This window comes from Bactrocera latifrons, unplaced genomic scaffold (genome assembly GCF_001853355.1).
Source record: "Bactrocera latifrons isolate USDA-ARS-PBARC rearing strain unplaced genomic scaffold, ASM185335v1 scaffold_502, whole genome shotgun sequence".
In the NCBI taxonomy this organism is placed as follows: Eukaryota; Metazoa; Arthropoda; class Insecta; order Diptera; family Tephritidae; genus Bactrocera; species Bactrocera latifrons.
In genome coordinates this window covers 133655-153679 of record NW_017537160.1, presented here as the reverse complement: position 1 = coordinate 153679, position 20025 = coordinate 133655, and the positions used below count along the sequence as shown (strand labels likewise).

Genomic DNA, 20025 nt, shown 5'->3' with positions numbered 1-20025 from the left:
AGAGTGTAGGAGGAAATTTTGTACACCACCCCACACGGGAAAGCATCGGCTGTCATTTGTCTAAAATATAGTTAGCAAGTTAGCTTGCCAAGTCGGATTTGAGTTGCTAACTACATCCGTCATTTTGCAATTGCATGCGGACCAACAAATAAGCAAACCACAACCACACACATACACACATCTACGCCAACACAGCCATCGGCATTGAATGAGCGTAGTCACATAGTCGTGCAGTGACGCTTTGTCTAGTTGTTGCTGACCATTTTGGGCCAAAATGTATTGACGTCCAGCAGTCAAATAATGCGCTTGTCGCTTGCCATTTTACAATTTGCCAGTTGACAGTTGGTATTATGTCGGTCAAGCAGCAGTGCTTGTCGTGCTCGAAAGTTGAATTTGCACACATATGTTAAATCTAGCCATATATATATATATATATACTATGCGTGTGTGGTCAGTTGCGTTGTTGCCAAAACCTAAGGGTTACAAGCGTTTTAACCGACTTTTTTGCGTCCATGTTGCTAAAGTTGTGACTTTCAGATATGAAGGTTAGAGTCATTAATGYGGCGAATATTTGAATTGAAAGCTATGACAATGCACTACACGAGCCAACGTGTAGTTATATTTGAGCTTTCAGGAGTACCGTTCGCCAGTCGTAATTACGGTACAATAATTTTGTCACTTTGGTTTGATCACCTGGTATTACATAATAACCGCATAGAAGAAGGCTTAGTCTCATTTATTTTTGATCTAATCCATATTTTACTATTTCTGTTAGATCTTATCAAATAGASAGGCATTTGTAGTTACTATTCTGAATTATTAGGTTTCGGTCGACACTGAACTCGGCATATTCAAGTCGTTCACAGTTTCCGACCTCGTTGTCGGTATAAAGAGTGGAAAGTGAAACAACTACAATGAATTTTCTAATCATCTTTAATTTTTAAGACACAAAGGTTCCAAAATAGRGTATAATCAAACGCAAAACAGTCAAAATTAAAGAAATGCCTTTATTTCATAAATTATTATTATTTARGACTATTATTACTTGAGTTTTAATAACTTTTTAAATCAACGAATAATTCTATCAGATGACCCCTACCGAGGGTTCAACTTGAGACTTGTCGAACTACTTACCTAGTCTTTTGTATAATAAGAAATAAGTATAATTTTAATTCAAGTTACCAGATACTGCTTTATTTATTCCCACATATTTTKTTTCTTTAGTATCATATCCAAGGAGTTATAACATTGACTGATTCGATTTGGATTCCTGCAGTAAGATTGAATATCCTATTGTATGTTAGCTGCATCAGTAGTACTGTAGAAGTTCAGAGAGAATCGCCTTTACATGTTCTACTCGTATGTTCTGCTTTTACCAGATAGAGGTAAAAATAACTCGGGCTTCATAAAGGATTCCAAAAAGTTCAGGGCGATTTTGCCGATAACTGATATCCAACTACAGGAGTTTTTTTGTTTGCCCCCATAAATATAAAATCATATAAAAGAATCAGCGATCTTACCCAGTCATATCAATAATCGTTCTGATTCGGCGTATGTAAAAGATCTCAAAAAAAAAAAAAAAAATAAAAATAAAATAAAAAAATTCACTATAACCCAAGATTAGCTCGAGTCTTACAAAACTCATTGAAGTTGTATTTAAAATAAATTATAATTTGAATCCCTAAAAATGTGTTCCAAAAAAGTCGGAGTCATCATTCGTTCGCTACTTGACTCGAATTCCCGCGGGGAAGTTGAATGCCTTGAAATTGTGTAGAATGTACTATATAACCCACACATGCAATACATTGTATGTTTACATATACATAACAATGCATATGATTTTCGCATGTTTAGAATTTATACACTTGATTATGTTTTYGAATTTCACATGCGCTCTTGTTTGCCTTGTATTGTAGGAACTCTTATGAATCTACATATTTGTTATTGCGTACTTACCCTCACTGCGGGCACGACTTTGTCCGGTCGCAAAGATTTCAATATAATTAAGTATAGCATTTCYTCCACTGCATCGTACGGCTTTGGTAGTGGATACTCCTCGGGCGATGATAAGTCGTAGTATTTCTTCCATAGATGAATATCCTTTGTGAATTGCTTGTAGAAGTCTTTGAGACTAGAAAGAGTGGAGGACACATAAATACATAAAGGCATCTGTATGTGTAAAAGGAGCTCGAGTGTTTATAAAAGCCTGCAAGACTACTTGGTATGATTACAAGGCTCCATGTTCATAAAAAATATGTGACCTGTATATGGTTCAACGAACTCTTAAGTTTCTGGTAATAAAAGAATATATTACAGTTAAGTTACTTTAAAAAGTTGAGAAATGAGTTGAAGATAAAAACTTAGCTAAAATCTTAAATGCTATCTAATTTATTAAGCTAACTTCCTAACTTCTATTCATTAAATTAAAGGTACACTCTCCTTTGTCTATGAATGCATTCCTTCCACAGAAAATTATTCCAATATTCCRAATTTCATCTCATTAATCTATCATATAAATCAAAAGCGGTTAAGGAACAAGCGAAATAACAACAAAAAGTTTCAATGGAAATGGGAAGAAGCAATAATAAATTGTGATTTAAATTGTTTTTGGCGGATCATTACATCAAAGCGAAGTTTATAAAAATGAAGAATAAATTAGGAAATATCAAAATATGATTTTGAATAATGCCACAATCAACTCGCTTTCAGCTTACTTTGTTAATGAAATTGGCATTAATTCTTAATGTACGGCAAATGCAATTAATAGGAAATAAAATATGAAGCCTCTTTAGGAACAAATGGAGTGCGATTAAGCGCGCATTTAGCTAATTGAAGGCCGTGAACGAACCGTGTCAGTTCGAGTTCGACCGCGTTGAGTTGCGTTGGGTTTTAGATGCCTCGATTTGTGCTAACCTCAGCGCATATTAGCAAGACGAGCGTAAAACTCGAAGGTTGTGCAGCTTAAAAAGTACAAAAGCCTTTTGAGAAATTATGTTGGCATTGTTTTGCTCGTTGCCTAGGTTGCCCGTTTAAGTGCCTCACTTGAKTAATGAAAGTGATGGCATATTCCATTAGCTTAAAACTTTTTCAATGCCGAGTGTTTTCTTAAGCTAAACCTCAGTATTTGCGAATATTTGTTGCTTAATATGATCTTAGTGCATCCTTTTTCGCGTAAGAAGTGCAAGCGCTCCTACTTCTAGCAGAGTTATTGTTGTTAGGTTTACGGTGCTGCCTTGAAGGAGGTTAGTAATCCAAACACTAAACTTTGTTCAACTTTAGAATGATAATATCAAGCAGAAGTGGCCACTTCTAGGGTGGTAGTAGACTTACTGCACTAAAGTGCAACTGATTTCAGGGAGGTAAGCATTTACTCTGGCGCAGGATGTCAATACGACTTCACCWTTCAAACTGTGYTCTCAAAGTTRGTCAAGGAATGTCTAYCCTCGTTAGATATACATGGCAGCAAGATATAATATTTCAATATCAGATTTGTTTGGGTATGGGCCTAGCGGAATCGCTAGAATCCCTAGCTGTCATACCTTCGGATACATATCCAAAACTGATATTAGCTGCCTGAACAAATTTATGAACAGCTCAAGACGCTTCGTCGATTTATGAGGATCTTTAAGATTAATTTTATAGAAGCTCGCGGTAACATTGCGGAGCGGAYGACTGTTAGAACCATTTAACTTAACTTAAAAGCAATAGGGAATAAAAGGTCGTTTAGAATAACGTGACAATGTTGAAATCTATATCATTAATATGGTTTTTAAATTTTCCAAATTCCAAATAATTACATATTGTAATATGGAAACTATAAAAAATTATATTATTATAGATATAATTTAATAAAAATATTTTAAAGCACTTTTTGCTAAATGTTAAAACAAACTCACAAGGTATTCAAGCAGCTAATACTTTTYAGCCGCGAAGGGTTTTGCTTACCACTTTTTTATTCATTATCAACTTACCCTTCCAGATCGCTCGCCCGAAATATTTGTGTCCAAGCCTTTTCCGGTAGCCAACTATTGTCCGGATTAGGCGGCACCGCTTGCAAGCCAACGCCTCCAGTCAAGAAGAACAACAAATGCGATTTATTTATTTTGCCCTGTTTATTGTTGGTTATTCGGCATATCCGCAGCATCAACGGCAAGCGCAAATGTGTTTGGGTGGATGTGTAGAGTCATCAGCAGCAGCAGCAAAGGAGCACAGCCAACACCAATGGAAATAAGTAATAGTATTGCAATTCTTGCATTTTACAATCGCTTAAAACTAGTTGCTTACTTATTGTGGGGTGTTTGTGTTTGTGTATGTGTATGAGTGTAGTGAGTGTAGTGAGTAGTTCTATTTTAGTTATTGTGCACCATAAAGGAATGTTTAATGGCATTGTTGGCATTTTAGTCGTTATCATTGCGATAGTTGTAGTTTATTTTGTGTGCAGCTGTTGTTGTTTTTCTGCTCATAGTAGCGTAAGTAAGTGGATATTAGGCGGTAGGCAAGGTATTAGCAGCTAGCAGCCAGCAGCATTTGCATCCAATCGTTTGCCCGCCGAGTAGTGGCAATGGCGATGGCGAATATCCCCGGTACAACTGCCGCTTCCTTTATAACGGACAGGGCTGCCAGTGCACACACACACACACATACATGCAAACAATCAGTGAATGAAGTTGGAAATTAGCAAATGGTAAGTTCCATTTAGATGATTGCAGTTTTATGTTCGTTCATGCAAATTAAATGGGATTAAATGAAAAATTAATCAACATTAAGATGGCAATGGCGTCAAAAGCCGACTAAGCAAATAATGCGAGTGCACAACGTCGAAATGGTGAAGTAGAAAGAATATTTGTGTTGGAAAAATGAAACAAAAGTTAAAATATATTAAAGTGCTTACTGAACTGAGAGGAAAAGCCTTAAGAAAAAATTATAATAAGAAGTGACTAAGTGTTGCACGAAAGGCATTGCAGCATCTTAACTTACCGTTTTTTGTTTAGCTGTAGGTAAATATGGATGAGTGCAGTGCGCGAAGATTGCTTGAATGTAATTTGTTTAACTATTTAAAATATTATTATATTTACTAAGTGGAAAACATTTGTACATACATATATCAAAAAATTTTCAGTTGGTTATATTCGGTACTAATGCGAAGATATTGAGTTCAAAACCTCTTCAATAAATGAAATATTTTAAAAAATGTTWTGCCAATGTTAGAAATATCCCTGATGACGCGCTATGGAATCGTTTTGGTTTGAGGAGGTCACCAAGTATGAAATTTTGAAATTATAATTTTTCATTTTGATTTTTCTTTTTGAATATATCTATAGTATCTTTAAAACTACCATACTAAAATTTTAAAGGAATATTTCAAATGTTTTACAATTTACACGCTTCTAAAGTGTGCCTGCTCATTTAATCAATTCTAATAGTTTATTTTTTTTAAAGGATTTTTTTCCAAAAACAACAGAACATCAACATCTAYACAGTTCTCCACAAAATGATGTAGAAATATGAATATGTATAGGAACGACCAAAATGTTGTCTAAACAATTGATGCAGTCAGCTTTTTCTTAATACTAAAAAAAGTTCTTTTCTTTTTCTGTCACGCCAGAGGTGCCCCGCAATTCTATTTTGTCCAACCTGATGTCTCCTTCAATATATCCTACATATGCATTAGCATCATTTTAAATAGGTTGTGTCATAGCAGGTACCCCACTTTGAAGTGTCTTCAATTAAATGTATAGCTAGACGCAGAACACATCTATAATTTCAGCACGAATATTTCTTTGAGCTTTCAAAACCGCCTTGACGGTAAAATTTGATTCGGGGATCAYTCCTGCTCACTTATTCTTAATATAAATGTTTAGAGAACTTTTATTGTGGAAACTGAGTAGTTTGTCTCCCTGTGGGATGTGGAGTGTAATCTTAATCGATATCGATTTCATTTTGTTAGTACAACTCTGCAAATATATAAAGTGTTCTACAAACTCGATCTCTCGTTGTAATGTTTCTGTACGATTCTAAACCGAATTGAGCTTTTCGAGATTTATTTAACCAACCAAATACGTTATTATGTCGAAGTTATTCAATGCTTTCAGATACTCGTATACACCAATAATGGCATGTCCTGAACCATTGAAACAGTTCAACGAATTTTGAGTATACATTAAGTGAGGCAACCCAGGCCAACATATCGGAAATTAAAGCGCATAATAACTTATGAAACTGCGGCTCTCTATTCTAATAGGTTGATTATGGGGCTTCGATCTATTGGGATTTGAAGAGATTTTAAGAGACTTTGTCACTCGATAATTGAATGAGATCACATTATTTTTCTATTTGTTTAGGATTAAAGTGGTCGAGCTTCGATCCCACTTTGGCCAATGGTGGAAAAGACACTAGTTTCATACAAAAAAGCTCAAGATAAGAAAGAATGTTACAAAAAATAATGAATTTATAGACGGATAGTAATCAAATACAGTTCCAAAATAGGTGCTTCAAAATTGATTAAAGAAATTAATGATAAAACAGAAAAATTATTGAAAAATTTTAAATCTTCAGCAAATAAAAAATATGTTGTGCTCTTCACTCTTCCTTGAAATTAAATTCATTTCGTGCACTGTAAACCTGCTTAGAGCATTTAAATGCGCTAAATACAGAAAGGTGCTTAGAAACAGCAAATACACGACTAGGTATTTCAGTACCAATTCCTGCGCCTAAACTTCGTTCACTCAAACACATATTTCTTTCAACTGCTAAATAATCGCGCTCTCACTAYGTGCATATGTTTTTCTGTGTGTCTATATATTTGAATATGTCTGTATGTGTATTTATTGCAAATTTGCTTCTTAACTAACGCTAACCACGCAGTTTACGCATCAACTCACCCGCGATACCAATATACCCAGACACATGACCAACGAGATGACAAGCTTATCCTTCTCGAAAAGCGATCGGCAAACATTTTGATAAATTGATTTCGTAAAGTAATAATTCAAATGCTCTAAACGCTCTTCGAGCACATTCGATTTCGGCGCCTTCAATATAGCGTTTACGAATAGATTCAGAAACCAGGCCAACGAGTATTGATACATTGGATCGATGTTTGCCAGTTCGCTGATGCCGAAGAAGAGTATGGCGGAATGTTTGGCCACCGGTACGTATTGTTGGCGTGCGGCGTCAATTTCCGTTTCAGTTGCCACAGCGATTACTTGCTTCTCCTGTATTTCCTCCGATAGTATTTTACTCGATGACAGTATGTTGATGGCATTCTCATCCTCCAGCACGTTGCCCTCCGACGAGGATAATACCTACGGGTTAAGTAAGGCAGAGAGTGTTTGCGCTGAATTGAGTTTGGTTAAGTTGAGGTTAAATAGAAGCACATGCTCACATATACATAAAGCATATGTATATAAGTAAGTACATATGTATTAAGTAAGCATGTAGCWAATCGTTGGCTTAGCCTCAGGCTGAACAGTTGGGGGATATATTTTAAGTACCAGCCATTACATTTACGTATGCCCACATTATACATGTCGGCATTAGCAAAGATGCCTGTTTGTATGTTTTGCTAATAGATGGATTGGTAAACTTGGGCTTAGCAAAGCAATGCAGTGGAATTGTCGAATGACTGTGTGGGTCTGAGCTCCCGCTTTCAACCATGTATGACTTGTAAAGGAAATTTTTGGCTGTCAGTTCAACCATATATGACTTGTAAGGTGAAAGTTTTGGCTATCAGTGGTTATAATTGGATATAATTATTTGTGGGTGCTTATTTCAGTTCTGACAAGTAACGTAAATACAAATAAAAATTGTATTAAATTTGACTTTTTAATATTTTTCCGATTATTTAATCAATTACTTATCAGGACGTGCTGTTATTTTTTGTGTTTGGYTTCCATCGTTATCGAAAGATAATTAAGGCCTCTTTATTTAATATTTAATTCAAAGATTCCAGATAAGCATCATAGAAGATGCGTCCAAAGTAAACAGGAATTTTGAATTTAGCRCCCCTTGGTGGCGCCATCTATATGTCCGCTAGTGCGTTAGAATCYGCAATCTTTATCGATWGTCCAGAGAGAATTTCACATGACATTTCATTCACTGGAAGTGAAGTTATTGCCTTTTAAGTATCATATGTTTGTGTTATCGGTGCGAAAATGAACTTCGAACAAAGTGCCAGCATTAAATTTTGTTTTAAAATTGTTAAAAGTTTCCACTGATGAAACAGGTTTATGGCGATGATTGCCTATCCCGTAGCATAGTGCAAGAGTGGTTTCAGAGTTTTCAAAGTGGCCGTGARGACATAAATGACGATCAACATRTASGCCAATCAAAATCCGTGATCACCGGAAACTCCATCSAAACGGTGCRTGAATTCATCAAAAATCAGCCGAAATCATCATTGGCATTTATGGAAATGGAATTGGGCACCGCCAAAACATCGATTTATCACATTTTGACCGAACATTTGGGCTTACGAAAGGTGTGTGTAYGGTTTGTTCCACACTAATTGACTTACGACCRAAAATTGCTCAAATAGATCGACGCTTGTGACCGATTATTTGACCAAAAATCACATTTTAACTATAAACCACTTCTCTTATTCACCTGATATAGCACCGTGCGACTTCTTCCTTTTCGAAAAAATGCATTTGCCCATGAAATGAAAGCGTTATGCAGACGTGGAGGCCATTCAAAAGGCTTGCATCGGCATACTGCCTTCCATATCGGCCAACGAGCTAGAACACTCATTCGACATACTTTTGGACCGTGCAAAAAGCTGTATTGCAGCAGAACGAAACTATTTTTAAGTCCTGTTTTCTTTGGAATGCACCTTGTATATATATTATTTGGGACATGCTCGTGTTACCGTCCCTATTTATATTCCAATATATAGTATTTCACATGCCATATGTAAAAAGATATATCTATGCTAGAGCCTTTCATTAGTTACGGGACAAATTTTGATAATTTGTTTCATTTCATAATTGACAATCGTTTCTGAAGGAAAATGTCTTCAGTATACTCTTTATTTGTACCCTATACAAAATTGAACAACATACACACAAATGTTTCGAAAGTCTTTAAAAAAGGTCCGTATAATATACTCACCTCTAGAATCTTCGATTCGATTGTGTATAAAGCGTCACGATTTTTCGCTGACTCGACAATCAGTTGTTCTTTTTTCTCCTGCAAATCGGGTCGTTCACGTGCCACGGTGTTAGCTAGTAGCTGCTCGCGTAAACCTTGTTCCGTTATCATGAAATTCAAAACCGCAACCTATAAAATATGTAGATATAAAAACAAGCCAGAAATAGAGAGCTTGTTTAGAATGCATAAAAATTTAAARAAATCAAGTCGTTATCGTTAATTTTATTTAACAAATCTATATACTTAACTATGCTAACTTTACTGAAAAAGTGGGCGTGGCCGCGTTGTACTCGTATAATAAGTTTAATGTGCATATCTCCTAAACTAAGTGAACTAAACCGCGACAACTGCCTTATCACACCCTTATCGACATTTATAACCTWTGACTAAATAAGCCAGACATATTCCGGGATCCGCCCGAACTACAACAACGCCTACTTTCCCTAGAGCAAGATTTTAAGTTCGATTCGATTATTTAACTTTCTAGTACACAAATCAAGACGCAATTGACATAACGGGATACAATTTTACACGAAGAATATGACTAAAAATCGGCCAACATGTGAGTTATCTTAACGAAAATGAGACAGCGTATTTACCATAACTAGTATGTATCTTTGTGASTAGATAGTATCTTTGTGCCTAAAATGGATAAAGTTGGGCGAAAACTTGGCCTGTCTCCCATACAACTAATCTCAGGATTTTCGAGCATCCGGCTGACTTTACTTCATATGATTGGTATTTGTATGTGAGACACTTTAAAAAATAGTATGTGGTATTGGCAAAAAAAGATAGAATTCAGTCGGTAGCACCCCCATCTCCCTGCTATTTATAAGACTTGCCCGCATATAGCATGTTCATATTTTCTCACAACAGCCTCATATTATTTATATTTGTTTGACTGAACTTCTCTAATGAATGGCTTTGAATATTTTCGTGAGRGATTTACGGTTGCAAGGTGATATACTATATGTTTGAAGATACCACTGGCAAAACATATTATTTTCCGAACTTCCATAGTAGAAGGCTAAGTTTGTAAATGGTTTTAGTAGAATTTCAAACAAAACTTCATAATCGAATATGTATATTTACTTGACTCTGTATTATTATTCGGCTCTATATTTGTTAATATGTATCTTCAGAGGAAAAAAATTCTCTCTTCTCAGTGTTAAATCAATAAATCACGACAAATTTACCCACAACCTTTATTTGGTTTTGGTCAATACCGCAATCTTTCATATGCTCTCGGTGGCGCACTTTAGCTTTCACTTACCATAACCATTATTTCCGGTGAGTAGTGCGGATTACGCAAACAGGTTGTTATGTACAGACGAAAGTTGGGATTATATTCCAGCATCGTTTCACCGCTTTTAATAAATAGACCGCCTTTGTGCTTAATTACGTTCTTCTCCAGTATTGGCGTCAAATTGGAATCYAAGCTTTCTCCTGCAATCAATTTATTAAAAAATGCAATTTTTAATTTAGAAATTCTGCTGAACACCATACACGCGCTTTTGGTACGCTTAGATGGTGCATAGAGTGCATAAATTTGTTTGCTTTTTTATTCTGGATGCCTGCAGCGCTTTACTCCGCATATTTTTTTAATTAWATAGAGTCAGAGCGGTCTCTGTTTTATATATTTATATTGTTTTTTGTTTTCTAGTTTATTGGTACAAAGGTTTTTAGCATTTTTTCAATTATCAGAGCGAAATTTGCATGATATATACCCGAAATATTACTAAAATTTTAGTTCGTTTGACTTAGATTATACCTGTKAGAGTTGTTGGGAAATTTGTGTAAAAAATTATAAATATTTTTTATTGCGAATTTGAAAGTTACATTTTCCGATAATTTATCATTTCCGCAGACTTTGCTTCTRTATATTCCTCGTATATAGTTATTCGAAATATCTTCGTCTCCGTATCTGCTTTAATTTTAGTTTAGTGACGAGTGATAATCTATTTTGAAAGCATTGRTTCAACCATGACGATTGATAGAACATTTGGTTTTTTAAAAGATTACTTCTATTATATGAAATTCATGGTAAAATTTTAATTATGTGAACGAAGTCTGTAAAATTTTATAAAACTACTTCACTGCCTTATTGCAGACAGGATAATAACTTAAATTTTATGGAGCGTAATTTTTTCTCTTAAAACATGTGTACCATTTGCCCTTAGTGGTTGGTTAGAGGGATAAAATTTTCATTTCAAATTACATCATATTGGCAACTCTTCGTGTATTTAAAATGAACAAGTGGAACATGTAAGATGAGCACGCATATAAACAGAGAGATAAGGTACGATYACTTTTCTTATTGTGTATAATATGCAATATGTTCATTAGGTTTCATTTTTTGTAAACTTACACAAGTTGCTTCACATAAAAAATTATATCTCACAAACTCAGAGTTCGACTGTCGAATCTGTACACGTACCTTTTAAAGGTAGGGACTGACCAAAACTCGTACCGATTTAATATTAGTATTACAATCTACCTACATATGTATCAGTCAAAGAACTTTTCAGCCCACCTATTAACTCCAAGGAAATGTTTATGTTTGGATAACCTTATACTATGTTCGGACCGACATTGAAAACATTTTGAAAACACATTTGTKGGTTGTGGAATCTAAGTGGTTCGGACGACAATGTGTGTTTTCGATGACAACTCACAAATTTATTTGTTTACCACAATTCAATGAGTAGGGCTCCTCCCCTATTCACACATTTCTTCTTTTTGTATATTTGCTTTTCCATTTTTCTATATCAATAGGGGGATTCTCTTGCTCTTGTAAGATTGCACGATGACACAAAATGCAAAAAGAGATATGCAAGGCCAAGAGAGCACCCTTTGCAGAATCTAGTGATATATGACGGCACGAAAATAAACATGTGTTTTTGTCTGACATATTTTACAGCCATTGCAAATAGTTTTCTGCATGTGTTTGTTGTTGTGCCGTTGCACCAAGAGGAAAATTCTGCAATTCGTGTACCGGGTCAGGATTTTGCAAGACAAGAGAATCCCCCTAATATGACACTATCAAGGGACAGCTGTATTTGTATATGGAATTTAAACAAATATCAAGTAAAAATTTAGCGTCCGCAAAATATGTCTTCCAATAAAATCGATYAAACCACAGCAGGCACCGATTATAATGAGTGGAATGTAAGTTTTCAAGTAGTTTTCAGCGAAAAAACAAGTTTAAGGGCGAAAACCAGGTTTTCCCACGAWAACATGTTTTCATTGCCGGTCCGAACATAGCGATCGCTCAATTATAATCTACTTGCAGCATTTTYATATTACTAATTAGCTTTTACGTGTCAAGGCAGTTTGCATTTTTCTTGAAAATTGATAATATTACATATATTTATGATATGTTTGCCGTAGATTTCTAGTAGAAATGAATGAAGTAGCGTTCGGCGCAACTATTTGATTTGCGGACGTTTTGAATATAAAATCGAAGTCGGTTTTTATGCGAWAAGCTAGTTTATAATTTTTGTCGAGTTTTACGGCAAACATTGACATTTACCTACGTATGGAATAAATGGATCGTAATTCATCAAGCAGCTGTAACATTGATAATTGAAAATGTAATTGAAACGTTAATTGGATRCGAAATCCAAAAAAATGGTGCTCGTAAATACAAGCATCAACTTAGATATAAAATACAAGCATATGTACACATATGTACATTATATCCGCATACATACATATATGTACCTATTTATATATGAATTAATGTGTCCTGTGTGCTCGCATATATTATATTTTTTACATGRACGCTTTTTGACTTATGTACACATGTATTTTTGTGCAGTTGTTTGTGCATATTTCGTGATTTATTGCCGCCAACTTTTACTGTTAACACATTTGACATATTGATTTCATTTAATAAAACGTCCCTTGAAATACAAAATCAAATATTGTTTGCACACTTTCATTAGCATATGAGGTTATTAAAATTCTATTAATAGAAAAACCGCATAAAGCGTTTGTAATTAAGCACTTTCAAATGCCACGAATTAAAAATGTTTTAAATTAACTTTTCTCATTAAAAATGAGCAAATAAATAAATATTATTAATTTTTTTAAGTTTTGTAAATGTAAGAGTGATATTATTGTAATATTTAAGGCAAGGTTCATTACTAAAGTCTGACTATATACATAACAACGCGTTTTTCAATAAGAACGCTACAAAGGGGTTTTTTTAAATAAGACAAAGTCAGTTCAGGATATCAMTGAAATTCTTTATTCCCGTTAAACTACATTCTATGCCATTATGTACGAGTATTTTCGACGATTTTCAAGCATAAATCGGCCGAGAATGCTGCAATTTCGCGTCCTATATTCGTASGAAGTTCATCAATCGTCGCTGGCTTGTKGGCATAGACCATATGCTTGACGTAGGCCCACAGGAAGTAGTCTAACGGAGTCAAATGGAACGACCGAGACGGCGAACTGACTGGGTCATTTCGTGATATAACACTGTGATATAACGCTGTGTGGTTTGTGGCGCCGCTCTGTGGTTAGTGGCGCCGTCCTGTTAGAACCACATATTGATCAAGTCAAATCAAATTATCCGATTCGATCCAGCGATTCCGATTCACAGTAACGCGCTGGTCTTGATCATCATCACGGAAGAAGTAGGCCCAATGACGACGCCGCCCCATAAACCGCACCAAGCCGTAATTTTTTTGGGATGCAATGGTAATAAATAACTTGAAATTGGGTGCAAAAAGTGGTTAACTCCCAATCGGTCAGCAATTTTAATGTTATGTTGCCATGCGGAAACGTGGGGCTTYTTTCATTATTTGGCACTAACTTTAAAGTAACATTGTATTGCTTCATASTCATCAATTGATTTTGTGAGASAAATAAAAAAAATTATCGTAARATCGTCCAAAGKCTAATATCGTCCACAACCTGCACGTGCAAATGCTGGTTTTGATAGGAAAAAATTGTTTTACCTACAAAAAGTTTTTGAGGTATTAAGTGGTTTAGTACAGTGTTGGGCATGCCATTACGAAGCAAATGCGAAATATGAACTTAACGTGTTTGAACTATTCTAAAAATCAACTATGCGACTTGGAAGGCATATGTTGAATATCTGATGAAAAACTGAATGTGAGTTTATGAGACAGGTTATACATYTTTCAACGAAAAGAATCCACATCGAATTTTTGTTCGTTTGCTATGGTATGGTCTAATATCTTTAAATTGCATCTATTTTTGGGGCTAAGTGACWAACTATCATTTTAATAAACTAAGCTTACAAAACCCCTACTACGCATGTCGGTGCGTTCCTCATTTATTAAACAAACCCAAAACAGAACACGTGCCTATAACTGATCCACTTCTACGTATTCATTCTTATTRTAAGCTAGACTTCGGCGCGTCGTCAAGTTCTTTATTGCTGTCGTAATCTCGGAAAATAAACACGATGAAAAATCAAAAATGTTCCAATCATCTGCTGCCCACTGACACGTGGCCAAATTAATATGTACGTACATCCATGCATACATTCCGCATACGGAACTGTGTTTGAAAAATGTTCAAATCATTCGATACGGCTCGGCTTGACAAGTAATTTGTTGTCGTACGAAACACATAAAAATCGCAAATCACCATGAACTTGAGTTGATGCGTTTGTTGATTTTATATTTATAACATGTGAGTACTTACACACACCAACATACGTACATACATACACACATATGTATGTATATGCAGTTAAGTATCGGCGCATAAATGTTTCGCCAAGTATCTGTCTGCATGTTCAAAACCCCAAAAATCCATTCAATKGAAGAGCACTCAGCTTAATAAGTGTTTCTGAGAAGTCATCTGCGGGTGTATGTATGTATGTATGTATATCGTATCAGCGCGCATGTTACTCTGTTGTTATGTGCTTTTAATTGGATTTGTATCGACGTCACTCGTTTATTCTTTCTGGCTGATTTCATTGCGTCATTAATCTTAGCCAATTCGAATTGGTGAGTTTTGAAAAAAAAAAAAAAAAAAAAAAAAAAAAAAAAAAAAAAAAAAAAAAAAAAAAAAAAAACAGTATGTATACTTATATACTATATGTATATTTATTATGTAATGCATATGTGTATGTATATTTATTGCGATTTTGTACATGATGTATAAATTAGGCTCCCGAAACTTTTAACAATCTTTTTTACAATCAAAATAATGAAATGCCAAATATATATACAAGGCATTTATATCTACAGGTTCCCAAAAAAAAAAAACGGGGAAATCACGCAATCGGAAATGTTGTACAAATCATTCTGAACAACTTTGCCTAAAAGACTATGGGTCTAAAACCGGTTTCGAGCCAACAGTTTTGAAGTCGAAGTTTTTTAAATCTTTTTAGGTTTCATCCAAGAAGGAATCATTGCATGGATGAAAATATTTTAAAACTCTCTTGGGGAGGTTCATCAGATTTAATTTCTCTGAAGCTTTGAACTTCCATWACAGCATTCATCTCTTCATCTTAAAATACTTTTGGGTGGTCAAATCAGTGTAAATCGAAATTTCCCCAACCGAAGCGAGCGAACCAATTCATTGGTGGCTTGCGTGGCATTCTTGCTATTTTATAAGAAGATTTCTAAATATACCAAATTTTTTCATTATTTTCACTGCTTTTTGAACAGCTGTGACTTTTATTCATTTCCCCGAATTTCATGTTTTTTGGGATTAATTAAGCTTAAAACCTCATTTTTYMAMMMYWWWWKGKWWKRMMMMAWTKGKTKRAMYTKRRSTWWWASRMYKSMAMSRMMWYYWWTKRMMAAAWAYRMRAARAGWKTTYYKMRWAYSCMMWATWWMAMAWRTRWWRTRWWWKKRKWWTWYTMYASRRRAAWWTTTTTTWKRGKKTKTRYACMYMWMWYYWYMTCYYMYAYKTRTWWWWWWYATATATATACATAAAAAACAYAAATASTTTTTTAATTCTTCGATATTTATAGTCAGCTATTAAAACACACCGATATTGACGTATCAAGGAGAAAAACATTACACCAAAAGTTAGCTAAGATTAAGTTCTCCTTAACTCCTAAAACCTTACTTACCAACATTTTCAATTAGTACAGGATTGCCATATGTTACGGAAAGTTCAAGTATTTGCATGTAATTGGGATCGCTTTGCTTGATTACGCGCAGATAATTATCCTTTTCCATATTCTTAATCCATTTGTTGGCTTGGACTGGAATAACATAAAATATGAATGGATGGTGATATAAAAGAAAATAATTATGTTAGATACAAAAATCTGAAACTTCGTTTTCGTGTTAATGAAAATTATACCGATTGAGAAGATATAAAAAATTATGTCCTCTTAATTATTTTGAAATTCCCATTAATGTRTACGAAACTTGGTTAATGTTATTAAATTTTTCGCATTTTTACTTCAAGTGATAGCTAAACAGATTGTATGACAGCTATATGCTTTAGCGATTGACATGGCTAAATTGAATTAGCTAGTCACGCTGATCAGATATTAGATTAGAAATATAATTTAGAGCGTCTCCGACATATCCTTCTGGGTTTTATAAACTTCTTGATAAACYTAATATATACACGGTTTTGTAAAAATTGTATAAATAAACCACTGAGTCGCTTGTGCCAAAGTCTCCATATAGAACTATYTACACTTGTTATAGTTCTAAAAATCAATAAATCCCTTTTGTCTGCACTGACAATTATATTTAATTTTTCTCCCAGACATTTCCTTATAGATTCATAGACATGAATATTACAATACCCCACACTTTTGTAAAAAATTGAGATTAACAATCATAACCCTASAAGTGTATTCCATTCAGTTATTTATCGYAYATTTGGATATCTGAACAATCGTAGAAACCTGCCAACCGATTATTCATAATATCGACTTTTCATTCATRTGAAGATATTCAAAAAGTTTCCACCTTAAATTCATCAAAACAGAGATTGCAATTACTACCTATAAATACAGAATAATTGCGCATAATCATCTCACAAAAGTATAAATACAAAAAACTAAAAGTGCAAACAACTTCAATTAGAAGCAGCAAATCAATAGAAATCACCTTGTGGGTCTATCATTAGCGGATATCGATTCGAGTTGGCCACAATAATGCCATTCTCTACAGAAAAGTTATCAGCCGGCAGACCGGCTAATGACCAGGCGCGTATCTGCATGGGATTTCCCAGTGTGCTGGCCAGCGAGAACTTCTCCGAACAAGGAATTTGTTTGCGCACACACAACGCATTCCAATCCTCCAAAATTTGCGCCCGATACTGTAATGAAAAAACATAGATTAGCTTCAAACACGCACATATACATACACATAGTAATATTTTATTAATTTGCAAATGATACTGTTGTGMAAAATATTTTTCAACACAATACAAAGCTTCAATCAGACAGTAATTTATGGATTCGCGGAAATATGAAAGGTTTGCAATGGCGCCGACTTCACATTTGTTTTGTCCTGGTGGGTGGTAATTACAGCGCGTCAAATGCATATGAATTCCGCTTTAAACCACTAACGGTCTGCCGCATTTCTGTAAGGCTATGCCTGTCCATTTGGCGTGTCTATGGTTTGGCTCTGCTAATCAGCGGATTTATTTGGTGCTTTGCCGTTTCATTTGCTATTTTCGTATTTTGATGCCAAAACTATTTTTGCCTAATGTTTTATGCCGACCTGGACTTATCTGAGATCTATAGTTGTGTGCGTTTAATTAGCAGCATATAGGTATGGGCCAACCCGAAATGAATAGAAAGAAAGGGATAATCTTTTTGTGCATTCAGCAGAATCAACACAATTCTGTGTTTTGAGAAATTGCATAACAGTTTTGAATTGTTGTCATGTAATATATCAACCGATCAAATTTGACCCGGACTAGTTCATATTAACTGTGGACGCAAACCAAATCGATACAGAGGTTTTGCTTATATTGGTACCCATTTCTTTGCTYGTGTGAAGTTTTATCTCCATAAGTCAATTAGTCTTTGTTCGTCGTGTTGGAATTAGAGAAATAGAAGAGGATCGAAAATCTCGATTGAGTAGTTTCGTAAAAGAATTTTGTTATAATTTTGGGTGTGCAGCACGTCAATGTTAGATTTGTTCTAAAGGGTCTGAATTTTTGTAAAAGCAACGTCGGTAGAGGTCGATAAGGAGATTTATTATGACAATTTAACTGAGGTCATTATATTCATCAAATGCATCATTATAGTGGGTTTATGAAAGTGTTCGACGTGAAAATGTGAAACAATCTAGCGAATGAAACCGGAAAAAAAATAAAATTGGGAAATCTCCTTTTATAGCAAGTGTTGGCAAGTTAGTTTTGGTTCAGAAGCCTATTTTGACAGTGATAATACGTCAGACCGTGTGACATTTGATCAAAAGGTACTTTCAATCTCTTTTGTGAATCTATTGGCTTACTTTAGATCTAGGTCTTGAGACAAAACAACGGCTTCGGACCAAAATATTTGCTATTTRTGCACTTTCGGTAATATTCTGGTGATAATTTAAACATGTTTTCAAAAAAAATTYTTCTGAAATAAAATAGTAAAACTACCAAAAAACTATCGGAGTACATATATTTCAAGAATATTGCTCGGAACTGTACGAGGCCATCAATACATACAGCTAGACATTTTATAGTGAATTTTTAGTTAAAAACGAAAGGTATATTTATTGCATTACATAAGTAACAAATATGCATTCCTGTTTTAACCCGTTTGTGACCGGTAGGAATTGCTGTGATGGATATACAGGAATTTAAATTTTGATAATCAAAGGTTTGAATTTARTGTAAAACAGAATAGAATTTACACATACGGAATATTTTGTTTATAGCTAACTTGATAGACCATATAACTTAAAAAATAATTTTAAATTTACCTTTTGTAATGGCGCATATTTGAAGACTTTCTTTTGAAAAGTATAAATTTCTAACAGGTATCTATATGTATAGTATATAAGTATGTGTGTCTATATGCATTACATCACGCATAATAACAGTTCATTGAGTATGCGCTGCTTTTATAATGCGACTGTCACTCACGGTTAACCGGTTAACCAGTAAAATCAACATAATTTCCCCAATTTTAGCTTAAACAGTGCAAATATTTCACTAATTACACAAGCATTCTTCAGCTAATTGAATTAAATATTCTACGTTTGGAAAATAGTTAATATAATATAATATAATAATATAATATAATTTGCCGTATGTACATATCAATGATTGTTGTGAGCACTTTATCAGAAAATTATAATGATTTCCGGTGTGGTTGTCAAGCTAAATATAATATATATGCCAGAGGGAAGGAGGAGGTGCAGTGCGGGTAGCGTAGTATGTAAATAAAACTTATTTGWTCAAATTTGTGAGCATATTTTTATATTTTAAGGGGATATTCTAGTCTACAATTTTGAAAAAAAAAACCGATTTTTTTTGCATATTCTTAAAGACTGGACCTTTAAGAATATATTAGCCAAAGGAATTTTTAAAATTCCTATTATTTACCGAATTATAGCTTTTTTAGTGACGCAGCGTGCAAACCGGCTCTAAAAATAATGAGTATCATGGGAATCACTATTGGTCCAGAAGCCTATGCATTCGCTGACAAACGGGACAAGATACGAATACGTCGCTTTGAAGGACGAGCTTTTGAAGCTTCTAAGGAAGCTGCAACAGCTCGTTTAGCCGAAAGAAATGCTGAAAATATGTTTGAAGAAGAAAAAGGTCCCATGTACGAAGCAGGAATGGCCGATTAACAAAATGTAAGTATAGACTACCTGCAGTTAGACTCAAATCTTTAATCGCGTTTTTTTCGAAGAAGGGCAATTTGTTGAATTTTTATTCATATCATATTTCATTCATACATA

The 20025-nt window shown here is 34.5% G+C and overlaps 1 protein-coding gene across 1 annotated transcript in view; it reads right to left on the bottom strand.

Moving 5' to 3' along the window:
• Nucleotides 1-1956: 1956 nt before the first annotated feature.
• The window catches only part of LOC108973837 (dynein heavy chain 3, axonemal), a gene marked incomplete at its 3' end in the record, with an annotated part of 90313 nt that continues 72244 nt past the window's right edge, over nt 1957-20025 (bottom strand). Inside the window, 7 exon segments of the mRNA XM_018941337.1 lie at nt 1957-2131; nt 3972-4108; nt 6882-7304; nt 9109-9276; nt 10421-10593; nt 16218-16352; nt 17218-17428. Of these exon segments, the coding sequence (XP_018796882.1) occupies nt 1957-2131; nt 3972-4108; nt 6882-7304; nt 9109-9276; nt 10421-10593; nt 16218-16352; nt 17218-17428 (1422 nt within the window).